Consider the following 16,155-nt stretch of genomic DNA (forward strand, 5'->3'; position numbering starts at 1 on the left):
AAAAGGTTTCTTCTAGAAAGCTGTGTAAGCACTGCAAATGGAGGCTCACTCTGGGAAGTGAGGCTGGAGGGATAAAGCACTTTCACATTATATTGCTCCATTCTTGGAATTTCTTAGCCTATGTATGTCTAGATTTGAGTTATAATTTTAATTTAAGACTTCCAGTCAAGAAATCAAAAAACTAAAATGTAGCGGCACAGAGGCAAAAACCACCCGCTAGACAAGTTGAAGGTGATACACTCAGAGGAGGCTGAGAAGGCATTCTGAGTCTTGAAGCACTGATTTAGAATTAGGCACCGTTGTTACTTTGATGAAAGATAAAAATGAAATCTAAAAAACAAATTCTGAGTCTTGAGGCACTGATTTAGAATTAGGCACCTTTGTTACTTTGATGAAAGATAACAAAATCTGAAAAAACATTTAATGTGTGAAGTAAAGGTCAATATTAATTAGTGAAAATAATTGGAATGGAGAGCATGTTATTTTTCTGTATCGAACATTCATGCTATTTTACTATGTCCCTCGGATTCCCTTCCCCTGTTTACCTGGGCTTTTTGGTAGGGGGTGCGCCATCACTGAAGAATCCTAAAATTTCGTCTATATCAGAGGCCTGGCTCCCTGTAGAAGCCATCCAGTTTCTAAAATAAGATTAAACACCATGGATGATAATTAGACCTTTAAAGCATACCATTCAAAATAGCATATACAGTAAATATCTCTGTTAATTTTCATTTTTAGTAAGTTAATAATTTTAATAACTTGCACATTCAAAAGACGTTCGGGAGCTATTCCCCACTTTAGCAGAAATAAGGTATCTAGCCAAATGCGTATTTGGTTCCGACTCATAGCCACTATTGGAAAGGGCAGAACTACCTCTGTGGGTCTCTAAGAGTGTAACTTTAAAATTTTTTAATTTAAAGATCATTTTCTTGGGGGTTCTTACAGCTCTTATAACAATCCATACATCAACTGTATCAGGCATATTTAAGACTGTAGCTCTTTATGGGAATAGATAGCCTCATCTTTCTCCCAAGAAGTGGCTGGTGCTTTGAAACTGCTGACCTTGCAGTGTGCAGCCCAATTATAACCTATTATGACACCAGGGATTTAGAAAAATTGTATGTTATCAAAAACGGTCTGCATAAAGATCAATATTCCAGTCGTTACTGAGCTGAAATGGACTGGTATTGGCAATTTTGAATCAGACAGTCATATAGTTTGTTATGCTGGGCATGACAAATTGAAGAGGAATGGGGTTATATTTAGTGTTAAAAAAAAATTCCCCCCAAGATCTCTATTCTGAAACACAATGCTGTCAGTGATAATCTCCATACTCCTACAAGAAAGACCACTTAATATAACCATTATTTCAATGTAGGCATCAACTACCAAAGCCAAACAAAGATGATGAAACTGAAGATTACTACCAACTTCTGCAGTCTAAAATGGATCAAAATATAATCAACATGCATGATGATTACTGGTAAGTGGAATGCAAATGCTGGAGGCACAGAAGGATGAGCAGTTAGGAAGCACGACTTTGGTGCTAGACATGACACCAGATTGCACGACAGACATTTGCAAAACCAGTGACTTCTTCATTGGAAATACATTTCCACAACATAAATGGTAACTGTGCATGTGTGCCTTGTCAGATGAAATGCATAGGAAACAAATTGACAATATCTGTGGAAAGAGAGCATGGAGACAATCAATAAATGTGGTCAGAACAAGACTAGGGGGTGCTGTGGAACAGATGATCAATTATGCATAAGCAAGTTCAAGTTGAAGCTGAAGGAAATTAAAACAGGTCGTTAACAGCCAAAATATTCTTGAGTATATCCCACCTGAAAGCACACACCATTTCAAGAATAGAATTGACACAACAAACACTAATAACCAAAGAGCTGTGAGATGACAGAAGAAAAGGGAAAAAAAACTCGCTTCCACTGAGTCAATTCTGAATCATAGCAACCCGGGATGACAGGGTAGAACTGCCCCTGTGGGCTTCCGAGATTTCAATCCTTTACAGGAGTAGAAAGCTCCTTTGGAGCGGCTGGTGGTTTCAAACTGCTGACCTATGCCCCAGGGCTCCTATGACATCAAGAACATAATTAATACACGAAGAAAGCAAAACTCATAAAAAAGACAGGAAAAAAAATGAAAAGGCCAAATTTAGGTATCAGAAGAGGCTCTGAAACTAGCAAAGTAATGTAGATACTACAGTAAAAGCTGAGCTTTTCAGCACATTTTTAATGCAGTTTCTATGGTAAACGTAGGTGTCTCGGTAGATACTCGGGTCAGCTTATACTCGAGTATATATGACATCACAACGATCTGGAGTTCAAGAATCAAAAGGAAAGGACACTGGTGTTTCTCAAGCTGAAAGGACTAAAGAAAAAAGCAGAAAACTTCAGGTCTCAAGTTGAAATTCTGACAGATTCCATGGGCAAAGTACTAAATGACAGAGGAAGCATCAGAAGAAGCTAAAATGGGCTGCGGTGCAACAAAAGGTTTATCAATTGCTGAATGTAAACTAATGGTCCACGTCACGTCACCCAATTCACAAGAAATGGGCGGGGGGTGGGGGGGGATGAAAAGAAGTAGAGCCAGAAGTCTCTTTAGAAGTGAGGATTACAAGACTTCATTCATCTCATTTGCTTTTGGACATGTTATAAGGAGACCAGTCATGGAGAAACACATTATGCCTGGTACAGTAGAGGGTCAATAACAAAAAGAAAGTGTGCGATGAGATGAACTGACACATCGGCTAAAATAAGCTCACACATAACTGGGGATGGCGAAGCACTGGGCAGCATTTGCTCTGCGGCATCTATGGTCGCTGAGTAGAAACAACTTGACTGAAACAGTACTGCTGTAAATGAGTTTTTGTTTCAATTTTGAAAAATCACTTTATTGGGGGCTCTTACAGCTCTTATAACAATCCATACATCCATTGTGTCAAGCACATTTGTACCTATGCTGCCATCATCCTTTTCAAAATATTCTCTTTCTACCTGACCTCTTAGTATCAGCTCATTTCCCACTATCCACCCCTGAACTCTTGATAAATTATAACTTGTTATTTTCATATCTTACACCATCCAGTCTCCCTTACCCCAGGTTTCTGTTGTTCATCACCCTGGGGGGGGGGTTGTTACACTTTGATCATTGTGATAGGTTCCCCCTTTCTCCCCACCACCCCACCTTCCCCTTATCCTCATGGTATCGCTTCTCCCATCATTATTTCAGAGGGGTTTATCTGTCCTGGATTCCCCCCATTTCCAGCTCTGATCTGTACCAGTGTACACGCTCTGGTCTAGTCAGATTTGTAAGGTAGAATTGGGGTCATGATAATGAGGTGGGGGGAGCATTAAAGAACTAGAGGAAAGTTGTATGTTTCATTGGTGCTATACTGTACCCTGACTGGCTCGTCACTGCCTTGTGACCCTTCTGTAAGGGGATATCCAATTGTCTACAGATGGGCTTTGGGTCTCCACTTCATACATTCACATTGATATGCTTTTTTTGTTCTGGTTCTTTGATGCCTGATACCTGATCCCATCGACAACTTATGATCACAGACTGGTGTGCTTCTTCCATGTGGGCTTTGTTGCTTCTGAGCTATATGGCCACTTGTTTCTTTTCAAGCCTTTAAGACCCCAGATACTATATCTTTAGATAGCCCGACACCATCAGCTTTCTTCACATTTGCGTATACATCCATTTTGTCTTCAATGATCTTGTCATGAAGGTATGCATTATAGAATGCCAGACTATTAGAACAAAGTGTTTTTGCATTGAAGGAGTACTTGAGTAGAGGCCCAATGTCCATCTGCTACCTTAATACGTAACATATAAATGTATGTACATAGGCCTATATCCTATCGTTATATATGTATGTACATATATATAATGCCCGTATTAAGGCCTCTATAAATGTCCTTTGCCTCTTAGTTCTTCCCTCTATTTCCCTTGACTTTCCTCCTGTCCCACTATCATGTTAGTGGCTCTGCCATTCCTCTCAGCTACACTGCACTTGATCAAACCCTATCAGACATCCTATGTCCTCCTTAACATCTATTTTAGACCACTTGCTATTCCCTTGTCCCTGAGTTTGTTGGCTTCCTGCCTCCTTCCCCTCACCTCCCTCCTTCCTATGTTCCCTCTCCCCACTGGAACCATCAGTCCCATTGTTTTCTCCTCAGGATTGTTTATCCCACCTGTCTTATAAGGATAGACATGAAAACTAAATCCCACCAAAAGCCTATAAGTAGCTACAGGTCTGTCTGTTGACCCTTATGAACGTTTTCCAATAACGCCTGATGAAGTGCCACGTCTTGCCCCCAAAGTCCATTTTTGGGATTCCTCGGGGACTCCACTGTTTTGCTGCCCTTGCTGCTCTGTTGTACTCCCTTCGTGTTTCTGTTGTGGGTGGGTCAGACTGGGCACAATTCCCACACTGTGTCTCCAGTGCTGTCCCCCTTAGTGCTATGGGTCAGTGAGGGGACGATGTGTCTTGTGGTGGGGCTGGCCCTACAGTCCTCTCTGTGCCTCAGGGGTTTGGTGGGTCAGAATTCAGTTCTCTCTCTCTCCCCTTCCCTCTTAGTTTGCTCCTTGTGTGTGGTCTGAGCAGACCGGCCCTCTCCCCAGGCTGTATTGTCAGTGCTGCCCTCTGTAGTGCATTCTCCTAGGATGTATAAATGAGGTCTTCAACAGAAATATGAAGTAGATGAATCGAGATTATGATAAAGGAAATAAATAACTCACCAAAAGGCAAACAAAAATAATAATAATTACCGTATATACTTGAATATAAGCTGACCTGAATATAAACCAAGGTACCTAATTATTACCTGGGAAACCAGAAAAACTGATTGACTCGAATATAAGCCTAGGGTGGAAAATGCAGAAGCTATTGGTAAGTTTCAATAATCAAAACAAATGAAAATGAAAATACCATGTCCTCTGGAATGTCTTCCCATGCATCTCGAACCCACTTTGCTATTAACTCTATGTCAGGCTTCATGAGATTTCCTCCTTTTGTTAGTCGGGCTTAACCAGATGACATCCATTCATGCCACATCCTTTGCACATGGTCTTTAAAAGGCTTATTCAAAGATATATCCAGAGGCTGCAGTACCCACCTAGAATAACGGCTAAAGTAACTTTACTAGATTTTGCCAATTTTTTTTTGCCATCTGATAGGTGGGCTCTGAACATATCCCAAACAAGTAACGATGGTTTTTTCTTTAAGGCTGCTCCTGGTCGTCGGATCCAAATTTCTTCCAGACATTTTTTGGTTCCATTCAGCCTTTAACATGTGCATGCACAGTAATTTTTGGTGGGAAATCGATCCTTTTAGGCAAGGTCTTTCTTTTAAAAATAATGACAGGACGCAGCTTAGTTCCATTAGCTAAACATGACAGAACAATTGTAAAGTGTTTTTTTTTAATTTCCTGTGGTTTTGAGAAAAACAGTTTTTCTCCTAAACTTGCCACAGTTCTGTTGCTTGGAAGATCCAAAGTCATGGCAGTTTCATCCATATTCCCAATATCTGACAGGTCATAATTATAAATCCTTCTTTGTTTTATAATAAATGACTGGAATGACATATGGTAATTTTTTTCTTCAAGGTCTTGTGGCAATTTCTGGGAAATCTTTGTTCTTTGTCTCAAGCATAGCCAAACCTATTCATGAAGTGGGTACACCATCCTGCTGATGCAGCAAATTTTTCAATGCCTGGTGCTTTATATTTGTCATCCTTAGCCATTTGTAGAGCACGTATGTGGATTTCCATGCGTGTTACGCAGTAACCATTTTGATGACACTCCATAACCCATTTATGAAATTCACTCTCTAGAGCCCCATAAAAAGACGTAAAACCACAACGAGCTTTTTCAGCTTTTGGAATCTGTTCCAAGTCAGCCTTCATTTTCCGCCACTCCCTCACTTGTTTTTCGTCAACACAGAATTCCCTACTTGCAAAACTGTTATTGCTTTCTTCTGCTCTTGACACAACCTTCATTTTGAAACCAGCCTCATATGACCGGTGTTTTTGTTTTGGTTCAAGAGTATCCATTTCTAATAGGATAAAAAAACAAGACTTTGTCCCCACCATCACCCCCGCGATGTGTTAGCCTGGAGGAGGGTGGGTGGGGAGTCCGTGTGGGCGAGGGATGCAGGATGTGAATTAATACAGAGACCAGAGGGGAGAGATGGAGCACAGCCACAGACACATTCTTACCAGTTCAGCTACCAGCCTAAGTGAATCACTACGGGTGCTTCTGCGAATTGGAGTCGTCTACATCATAGGACGGCTGTGATTGGTTAGATGTGAGTACCAAACATTCAAAGCCCTGTAGTGTCAGTGGGGCTTTGAATGAACAGCGGAGAAAGGGCAATCACCCACGAGATAATGGGCGTTCCTCCCATTACCTGGGGGCCGGGCAGCGAGATGTTATATCTCGTTGAGGTACCACTAACCCGTGTATAAGCTGAACCCCAGTTTTTCAGCACATTTTTTGTGTGCTGAAAAACTCGGCTTATACATGAGTATATACAGTATTTTTAAAGAAATTAATCCTGATTGGTGGTTACCAGGGATGGGCAGGAGAAGATAAATCATTGTCTATAGAGTCCAAGACAAAAAACCCAAACTCACTGCCATCAAGCTGATTTTGACTCTTAGTGACCCTCTAGGATGGGGTAGAAGTGTCCTGTGGGTTTTTGAGTTTGCAAATCTTTACAGAAGCAGAAAACCTCATCTTCCTCCTGTGGAATGACAAGTGGTTTGAACTACTGACCATGTGGTTAGCAGCCCACAACCCACAATGCCACCAGGACTCTTAAGAAAGTAAATGGTATATACGTATCATCTTTGGCAATGGATGGTGGATAAGTGAACACAGTATAATGACTAAGGTAAATAATGCCTCTATAAATATATGTCAGATAAAAGGACATTGGGTAAAGTACAGAATAGAAGTGTCTGGTGATGCTGTCATGTAAGCACTGGATTGCTAATCACAAAGGTGGTGGTTCAAAACCACCAGCTGCTCTGGGGGAGAATGATGAGGCTGCTTGCTCCTGTAATGAATGATTCATAGCCTCAAAAACCCTATATAGGGTCACTGTGAGTTGGAATGGACTAGATGTCAATGGGAACACACGCGTATGTTATGGGTATGCACAAGGGGGCTTCAAAGAATTCATGGGAAAATTCAATTTTTCCATGAGTCTTGAAGCCCACAGTAGTGTAGTTACTTTGTTGATATGCTACATCTAGCCACACACCTCCATTTTATGATTTATTAGTCTCTATATCAGTGGTTGTAATCCCATTTGGAATGAGGCATCTATTATGCTAATGAGACCAGACTGCTGTTGTCAGGTGTCATCAAGTTGAGTGTACAATGTATAGAAGGGTTTGACTCAAGTCACATGGTCTTCAGTTTATGGGAAAAATAAGGAGAAAGGTTTTAGAAAAAAAATCCACAAGAAAAACAGAGACATATTCAGAAAAAAGCAAATTAGAGGGCCTGTGGCTTTGAAAACATCCAAGAGCCCCTGGAGTTTGGCTTTCTTAGCATTGTAGAGCTAGCAAAGAAACAGCAAATGGCCCCTCGCTCCATGCAGGAACAAGTGAAGCCCTGCAGGCCTTCCCCATTCTGAGCCCGGGAGTCTCCCTGGGCCTCCAACAGACAGTCTTGAACCCCAAAGTGTCGTTACAGTGTGCACGTTTAGCCTGAAGCAGCTCAGGCTCACATCCATGTACACTGACAACCTGACAAATCACAGGAAAAGAAAAGTTCTGATCGCATTCTGCCTGAGAATAAAAGATCTACAAATGATGGTAGTAGTAGTTTGAGCTGGTGATATATTTCTGTGTTAAAAGAATCAGTCATGTTTATAATAAGCTATCTTTTAAAGTATAAACACAGAAAGGGGTTAACTTCATTTTTAAAGAGACTTGGGAAGAAACCAAACCCCTTTTCTTATGGCTTTTGGATTTTTTCCAACACATCTGTTTTTGAGCAACAAAGGGCAGCGGGGGGCGGGGGGGGCATGGGGAAGAAGACATCTAGTATAAGGTACTACAAATAAGTACCCAGCAAGTCTGTTATAATGATCCCATCAAAGAAAATATTTTGCTTAGGTAATTGATGAATTCAATTTTACAATGTCTTACATTGCAGCCTTTTCTCTAAGTGTATAAAACAATGTTCCGTTTTCCTCCTTTTAAAACACACACAATAGACAGAACTGGTGCATGAGAATTATGTTTCAACATGCCAGGATCTGAGTCCACAGCATTCCCCAATCTTGAAGCATTCCTTCTGCCAATGGTTAGCTGATTCAGCTTGGACTAGAATCCCTTAATCTTATGTGCTGGATACCCCTTCCTTCGGTTTGACAATATCTGTAAATTTTGCTTGAACAAACTCACTCATAAAGAAAAGGGCAGGCTGCACCACTTACTCTTGGCATGGCAGCACAAAGACCCAAATCTGATCAATTTGAGGAGAATAACATCATTAGAGTTTTGCAGGGTTTCTGAAAGACTTTAAGGTTGGAGAGGTAAAATACCCAATTCTAGAAAACCCGTGAATGCAAGTTATGCCTTACTAGTATTGCACGTTCAAGAGGCTCATATATTGGGCGTATTGGCTATTTTCCATTATAAAGCATATGGAAGACATCATGAGCAAGGAAAAAAACATTCAAGAAGTTAAAATGAAATATTTCAAAACCTGATTTGATTTAGAAGTTAAGGACTGAAGTTGATTTTACCATGCACAGAATGGTAATGCCTCCTCTCTGCCTCTACTTTCTTCCTGTGAAGTTCTGAGAAGGCACAAGGTTAAGTTAAAAGGAAAGAAAGAAAGAAGTATTACTACAAACAAAATTATAGAAACCATTATTGAATAAAAATATCAAAATGTGAAGCTATCATTTCTCAACTTACCTTCTCTCTAGATCTATACGTTTCTAAAAGCAGTGTTTCCATCTCTCTTCTAACCTACTCTTCAAAACACTCAAGTAATGTACATTTTAAATGTTGTTTGCGTTTTGGAAACAAGTGCTAAGACCCGAAGGAGCAAGATCAGGACTAAAGGAGGACTGGATAGGGTTCTTCAATGAAGTTCTTGTGTAACAGCCCTTGCTACCCTTGAAGAGCGAGCAGGTACATTGTCTTGATGGAAACAATTCTTGGGCACAACGTCACTGGCCTTTCTCTCACCAATGCAGGTTTCAATTTTCTTACAACTTCTCCACCATAAGGCCCCATGATTGTCCTGTGACCTTCAAGAAAACCTACTAAGATTCCCAGGTGGGAATCATCCCCATCCCCAACAAAAATAACAGCTACCATTACCTTCTAAGCTGACCTCTCTGCCTTCAATTTCCCTGTTTTCAGAAGCCACTGTTTTGACTGGATCTTTATTTTCAGGTTGTCCTAATGAGACTGGGCCAATTTTATTACTGAGAGAATTTGCCCACAGACATTCCTCAATAACCGATTCATGGTGATACAGGGTATGTTTACAATAAACTTGTGTATGAACTGGGCTTTTAGCAGCAATATTTTTTGACTTACCCATGTATATCCTGAAAGCAATGACACATGTTGCTAAGAAAGAGGACTTTAAAGATATTTGATGTAATAATTTTTTATATTATCCAAAGTATGATTACACAACCAATTCTTTCACAGTGACACTTATTAAATTTTAAAGGGTATGAGTCTTTAAAAATTAAATGTCTGTTATTAGTATGAGGTATGTATGGCACACCATCGGGGAGGCCCGTCCCTGGAGAAGGCCATCATGCTTGGTAAAATAGGAGGGCAGTGGAGAAGAAGGCCACCATGCTTGGTAAAATAGGAGGGCAGTGGAGAAGAAGGCCACCATGCTTGGTAAAATAGGAGGGCAGTGGAGAAGGCCCTCAATGAGAGAGGGCCTTTACAGCGCCGCAACGATGGGCTCAAACATAAGGATGTGGATGTGAGGACGGTGTGGGGCCAAGCGGTGTCTCCTTCTGCTGCACAGAAGGTTAAGTCGAAACCATCTTGGCAGCATCTAAAAACATGTACGGCAATACTTCCAGGCCAATGTAGCGCACACAGCATGTGTACGTATGTGAGCAGACTTACCTAAGTCTGAGCGACCCCAGCACGTGTTAGCATTACAGAAAAAAGTATATGTGTGTGGGAATTTGACAAGGAAACTCTTCTTAGTAAAGAAAATCATGACCAAAAAATTCTACCGAACTTCAACCCTCTTTTGCTTCTTTTAAGAGTTCTGCCTCAAACAGTATTGAGTTTAGGAGTGGGTGGTGGTGGTAGTTATACTGAGGATATGGAAGCTCGGCAAATTTTTTAAATTAAAAGCTTCCAAGTATATGTTAACAGTGACTATGTGAATTCACTGTCAACACCAGGTAGATTTCATACATTATGATCATGTATCTATGTCTAAGTAGCTATATATAATATTTCAAACTGATTACAAATAAAAATCTCACTGCCATCAAGTAGACTCTGATGCATGAGACCCAAGGACACTGCAGCACGATTCCTGTGGGTTTCTAAGCCTATGAATCTTTATGGGAGCAGAAACCTTGATTTTTCTCCCTGGGAGCGGCTGTTGAGTTTGAATTGATGTTTCTGTTCACAGCCCAACTTGTAGCCCACTAAGCCATAGTAGGGGAGCCAAAGAATAGGCAGCTATCAGAGTTTGGTTCCAAATGTGTTGAAAGTCCAGCTATCAGAATAGTAAGTAAAGAGGGATTTACGAATAAGCTTCTTTTAGATCACAATTTCTTTTCATTTTAATCATTCAATAGGTATTAAATGGCTACAAGTGATGGGCAATTGACCTTCCTTAGCACAGCAAGGAAGGACGGGGAAAAAAGGTAGCTTACTTTTAAAGAGAAAGACTGTTACTAAATTTGGGGAAATGGTCCTGCCTAGAGGAAGGAAAGAAAAGGCCTAGTAAATTACTCAAGGTTCCTTCCATTCCACAGTTCTAAGAACATGCACTATTTTCCTTTCTTACTCTGAGAAGAACATGGAATGACTCGGCTCAAAACTTCAAGCTCCAAGCTTCTGAACAGCTTCTTTAGGAACCTACCTCAGTTTTGGTCTCCTGAGAAGCTAAGCTAGAAACAACCATCAGTACCTCACAGAATAAGTTTCAACTGTGACAAATAAGAAAGGGAATTGAAGTAAAAAATTGCTTCAGAACATAAGACGACCTTTTACTATTAATGATAAAAGAAATCCTCAAACAATGAGAAAGATGAACTAGAATAGTAGAAGCTAGTCTGGCTAGAGTGGCTGTAGCTACCTCACTGGACAAGCATGGCTCTTGAGTGAGAGTACTGTGTACCTAGGTCCTGAGGTAGTATACACAGCCTGCACTTGACTAAAACTTAAAAAGGTCTATGGTTCAAATACAGCCAACAGGACTTTGACAGAAGGGCCTGGCAACCCATGTCTTCAAATTACAGCCAAGAGAGCCTTATGGAGCAGTTCTGTGCATCACAAGGTTGCTCTAAGTAGGTGTTCATTTCATGATAGCAGACTTGACGTCTTTTAGCTTTCTGTATACCTAAAACAAAAGTGAAGCTAAATGTGTGCCTATGTGTTATGGAATGATTTAGACACCTCTAAATATGTAAGTCACCACTTGTCTATCAGGCTGTCCTACTGAGGGGTGGACTGTGTGTTGCTGTGATGCTGGAAGCTATGTCACTGATATGTCAAATGCCAGCAGGGTCATCCAAAGTGAACTGGTTTCAGTGGTGCTTCCAGACTAGGAACAGACAGAGAAGGAATTGGATCCTCACTACACAGGAAGTTGCCTCTGAAAATCTTCTATACAGCTTTGAACCACTGCCAGATACTGAGAGCTTCCTGACTAGAAGCAGACACTGTCGGGCCTAGTGCCGCAGGAGCACCTCCTTTCTCTGAGTGGAGTTGGCTATGGAGACTAGAGTCTGGGAACGTCTGACAGTGGAGCCATCAGGGTCTTCGTCTGCTGAGGGAGCATGACTAGAAGTAAGGAACAACTGCGAAATCTACTAATGACCAGAACCTGCAATGTGTGAAATATGAATCTAGGAAAATTGGAAGTCGTCTAAATGAAATGAACTGATAGATCATAGGCATTAGTGAACTGAAGTTGACTGGGACTGGCCCTTTTGAAGCAGAAAATCATGTGATTTACTATGCTGGAAATTAAAAAAAATCAGGAGGAATGGCATTGCATTCATTTTCCAAAACGATACTGCAAAATCAATCTTGAAGTACAACACAGTCTGTGATATATTATCCCATCCTGGCCAGCCATCAGGGAAATCCAATCAATGCAACTATTATTAAAATTCAAGCACCAACCATAAAAGTTAGTGATGCAGCAATGGGAGAATTCTACTGATGACTATAGTCTGAAATTGAACAAATGTGCAATCAAGATGCACTCATAATTATTGGTGTTTGGAACGCAAGGTTGGAAACAAAGAGGAAGGGACTGTAATTGGCAAAAAATCTGGGTAATAGACACAAAACTGAAGAGCACATGTGAGAATTTTGCAAGACCACCCATTTGTTCATAGTAAATACTTTCTTTCAAAGACACAAAAGGTGACGCTACACATGTGGACTTCTCCAGATGGAATACACAGAATCCAAACTGACTACATCTGTGGAACAGGAAGGTGGAACAGCTCAATATCAATAGGTAAAACCAGACCAGGGGCTGACTGTGGAACAGACCATCAGTTGCTCATCTGGAAGTGCAGGTTGAAGCTGAAGGAAATTAAAACAAGTTCACGGGAGAACAAAATACAACCTATAGTATCCCACCCAAATTTTGAGAACATCTCAAGTACAGATAAGCTGCATTGAACAATAATGATAAAAGACCCGATGAGCTGTGGGAGGGCATCAAGAACAAGTCATGAAAGAAAGTAAAATAATCATTAACAAGACGGGGAAAAAAAGATCAAAGTGGATGTCAGAAAAGATTCTGAAACTTGCTCGTAACTGTATAGTACCTAAAGAAAATGTAAGGAATCATGAAGTCAATGAGCTGTAAAGATTTCAAATGTGCAGAGACCTAGAGTCAGAAAACCAAAAAGGGAGAACATGTTCAGCATAGCTTACACTCAAGAAAAAAATTCAATTCTAAATCTGCAATATTGAAAGTCTATGTGAAAAATATTGAATGATACAGGAAGCATCAACAGATCAGAAGAATACACATTCCCAGTACCAAAAATAACTAGTCAATATTCCACTATTTCAGGAGGCAGCATTTGAGCAAGAACCACTGGTGCTGAAGTCCAAGTTGCACTGAAGGCCTTGGCCAAGAACAAGGAACCAGAGAGTGACGGAATACCAACTGAAATATTTCAAAAGGCTGATGAAGCATTAGAAGCACTCACTACCTATGCCAGAAAATTTGGAAAACAGGTAGTTGGAAGAGATTCATATTGTACCCATTCCAAAGAAAGGTGACCCAACAGAATGCTTAAATGATAGAACAATATCAGTGATATCACATACAAGTAAAATGTGTCTTTATTAAGATCATCCAACAACAGTTGCAGCAGTACACTGACAACAAACTGTCAGAGGTTAAGGCCAGGTTCAGAAGATTTGGAACAAGGGATATCATTACTGATGCCAGATGGATCTTGGTTCAAAGCAGATACCAGAAAGATATTTACTTGTGTTTTATTAACTATGCCAAGGGATTCAACTGTGTGGATCATAGAAACTATGGATAACCTTGAGAAGAGTGGGCATTCAAGTGGTCAAGGATTTTGTCTTGCTTGGATCCACAATGAATATTCATGGAAGCAGCAGGTGAGAGATTATAAGATGTGTTGCATTAGGTGAATCTGCTGCACGAGACCTCATGAGAGCGTTGAAAAGCAAGGGTGTTACTTTGAGGACTAAGGGGTGCCTGCCCCACGCCACAGAAGTGTTCATTGCTTCATAGGCATGTGAAAGTTGGGATACCGAGTAAGGAAGACCAAAGACGAACCAATACACTTGATTTGTGGAGCTGGAGAAGAATACTGAAAGTACCATGGACTGCTGCTCAGAGGACAAACAAATCTGTCTTGGGAGAAGTACGGCCAGAGCGCTTCTTAGAGGCAAGGGTAGCACAATTTCATCTTACAAACATTGGACATGTTGTCAGAAGAGACAGGTCCCTGGAGAGGGACTTCATGCTTGGTAAAGTAGAGGAAGAGAGAAAACAGGGAGGCGCTAAAGGAGAAGGACTGACACAGTAGCAGTGACAGTTGTGATGATGGCACAGGGACGAGCAACATTTCATTCTGCTGTGCATAAACATGACAGGTGCCGATTGCTCCTATAAAGATGTACAACCTTGGAAACCCAAAAGGGTTTACTTTGCCCTATAGCAGCGGTTCTCAACATGTGGGTCGCGACCCCCTGGGTGCGTGCATGTGTGAGAAACAACCCTCACACAGGGGTCACCTGATTCATAACAGTAGCAAAATTACAGTGATGAAGTAGCAATGAAAATAATGTTATGGTTGGGGGGTCACCACAACATGAGGAACTGTATGAAAGGGTCACGGCATTAGGATGGTTGAGAACCACTGCCCTACAGGGTTACTATGAGTTGGAATCAACTTGATGGCAGTTTTTGGTTTATTGGTCTTGGCAATATATCTCAAGCCAGCTCCTTCATAAGGCAATAAACAGAGCTCTTAGATAGGGTTGACCCTTAAATGGATAAAGGTACCTGAAGATAAGCAAGAGCTTATATGCTTCTTTCAGTCAGTTTGTCATTCTGCGATTACTTGTGTGTTGTTGTGATGTTAGAAGCTATGCCACTGGCATTTCAAATACCAACAGGGTGACCCATGGTGGCTTGGTTTCAGAAGAGCTCTCGGACTAAGAATGAAGACTCTAGATTACAGCAGAATAATACTGTGATGGAAAATGAGGCCCCTAGGTTGAAAGGCACTCAAAATACACAGTGGTAGCACTCAGCAAACCCAAACACACCAACCACTGTAAGAACAGCACAGGCTGGGCAGCAAATGTTTTGTTCTGTGTCTGCGAGGCTGCTTGCTATGAGTTGGAGCAGACTCAACAGCAACGAGCAACATGAGTAATTTAGATTCCCCATGGTTTGATGCATACATATCTCTGTGTTATTTCCCACACTTAAAATATGTAACAAGTGACATCTCTGTACATTTGTCTCTCCCTCTTTCCAATTACCCTGTTGAAATGACAATACAGAGGAAAGTAATTTTTAAGTGTAAAACCAAGAATGAAGAAAACAAGACAGAAAACTTAAGAAAATGAGGGATTTGTCAACAAATTTTTCCAGATGGAAAGCAGGAGTAAGGCACAAGAGCTGAAAATGTGAACTGGCTTAAAGCCTATGCAACTAACACACAAATTCTCTCCCTCATTCCTTGCAGAGTAAGAGAACTGTATCATCATCCCAATCTTTACCTTGAAACCCGGAGGTTCAGAGAAAAATGATCTGGAATGGTTCCAGAGTCAAGAATATCAGGCAAAACTACAGGACTGAAAATAACAATTATGTCCCCCCCAAATGCATAATGACATGTATCCCCATCTAAAGTAGGCGAAATCCTCTCAGATGAAGAGACCGAAACTACATAGACACACACTGCACACATACAATTATGATTCGAATTGTCCCCCCACCGAAATGTGTTAGAATCCTAAGCACATCTGCAATGTGGTTATGTTGATGTCATATCAACTAAGGGTATGTTTTAAAACTAATTACCTTTGAGCTATAAAAAGAAAATGGGGTTAACACAGAGCCAAGTAAACACAAATGGGGGAGAAAGAGCTACCACCTGAAGGTCACCAAAGAATATGCGGTTACAGACATTGAAACAAGAATTTTCCCCCAGAGGGGGCAGAGAGCCTTCTCTAAACACCAATACCCTGTATTTGGACTTCTGACTTCTTAAACTGTGAGACAATGAGATGTCTGCTTGCTAAATTTACCTTATCTCTAACAGCAGCACTAGCAAAGTAAGAATTTGGGAGTGAGAAGCGAGGGTGTAACTGTAACAAATACCAAAAACGTGGAAAGGACATTGGAATGAAGTCTTGGA

General features: G+C 40.9%; 1 protein-coding gene across 2 annotated transcripts in view; it reads right to left on the reverse strand.

Moving 5' to 3' along the window:
* The window catches only part of FAM118B (family with sequence similarity 118 member B), a 62,664-nt gene that overhangs the window by 29,682 nt on the left and 16,827 nt on the right, over positions 1–16,155 (reverse strand). For both annotated transcript variants that reach the window (XM_075564111.1, XM_075564110.1), the window contains one exon: positions 546–638. In XM_075564111.1, the coding sequence (XP_075420226.1) occupies positions 546–631 (86 nt within the window). In that variant the 5' untranslated portion in view covers positions 632–638. The remainder of the gene's footprint in view (positions 1–545; positions 639–16,155) is intronic.

This window comes from Tenrec ecaudatus, chromosome 12, assembly GCF_050624435.1.
Source record: "Tenrec ecaudatus isolate mTenEca1 chromosome 12, mTenEca1.hap1, whole genome shotgun sequence".
In the NCBI taxonomy this organism is placed as follows: Eukaryota; Metazoa; Chordata; class Mammalia; order Afrosoricida; family Tenrecidae; genus Tenrec; species Tenrec ecaudatus.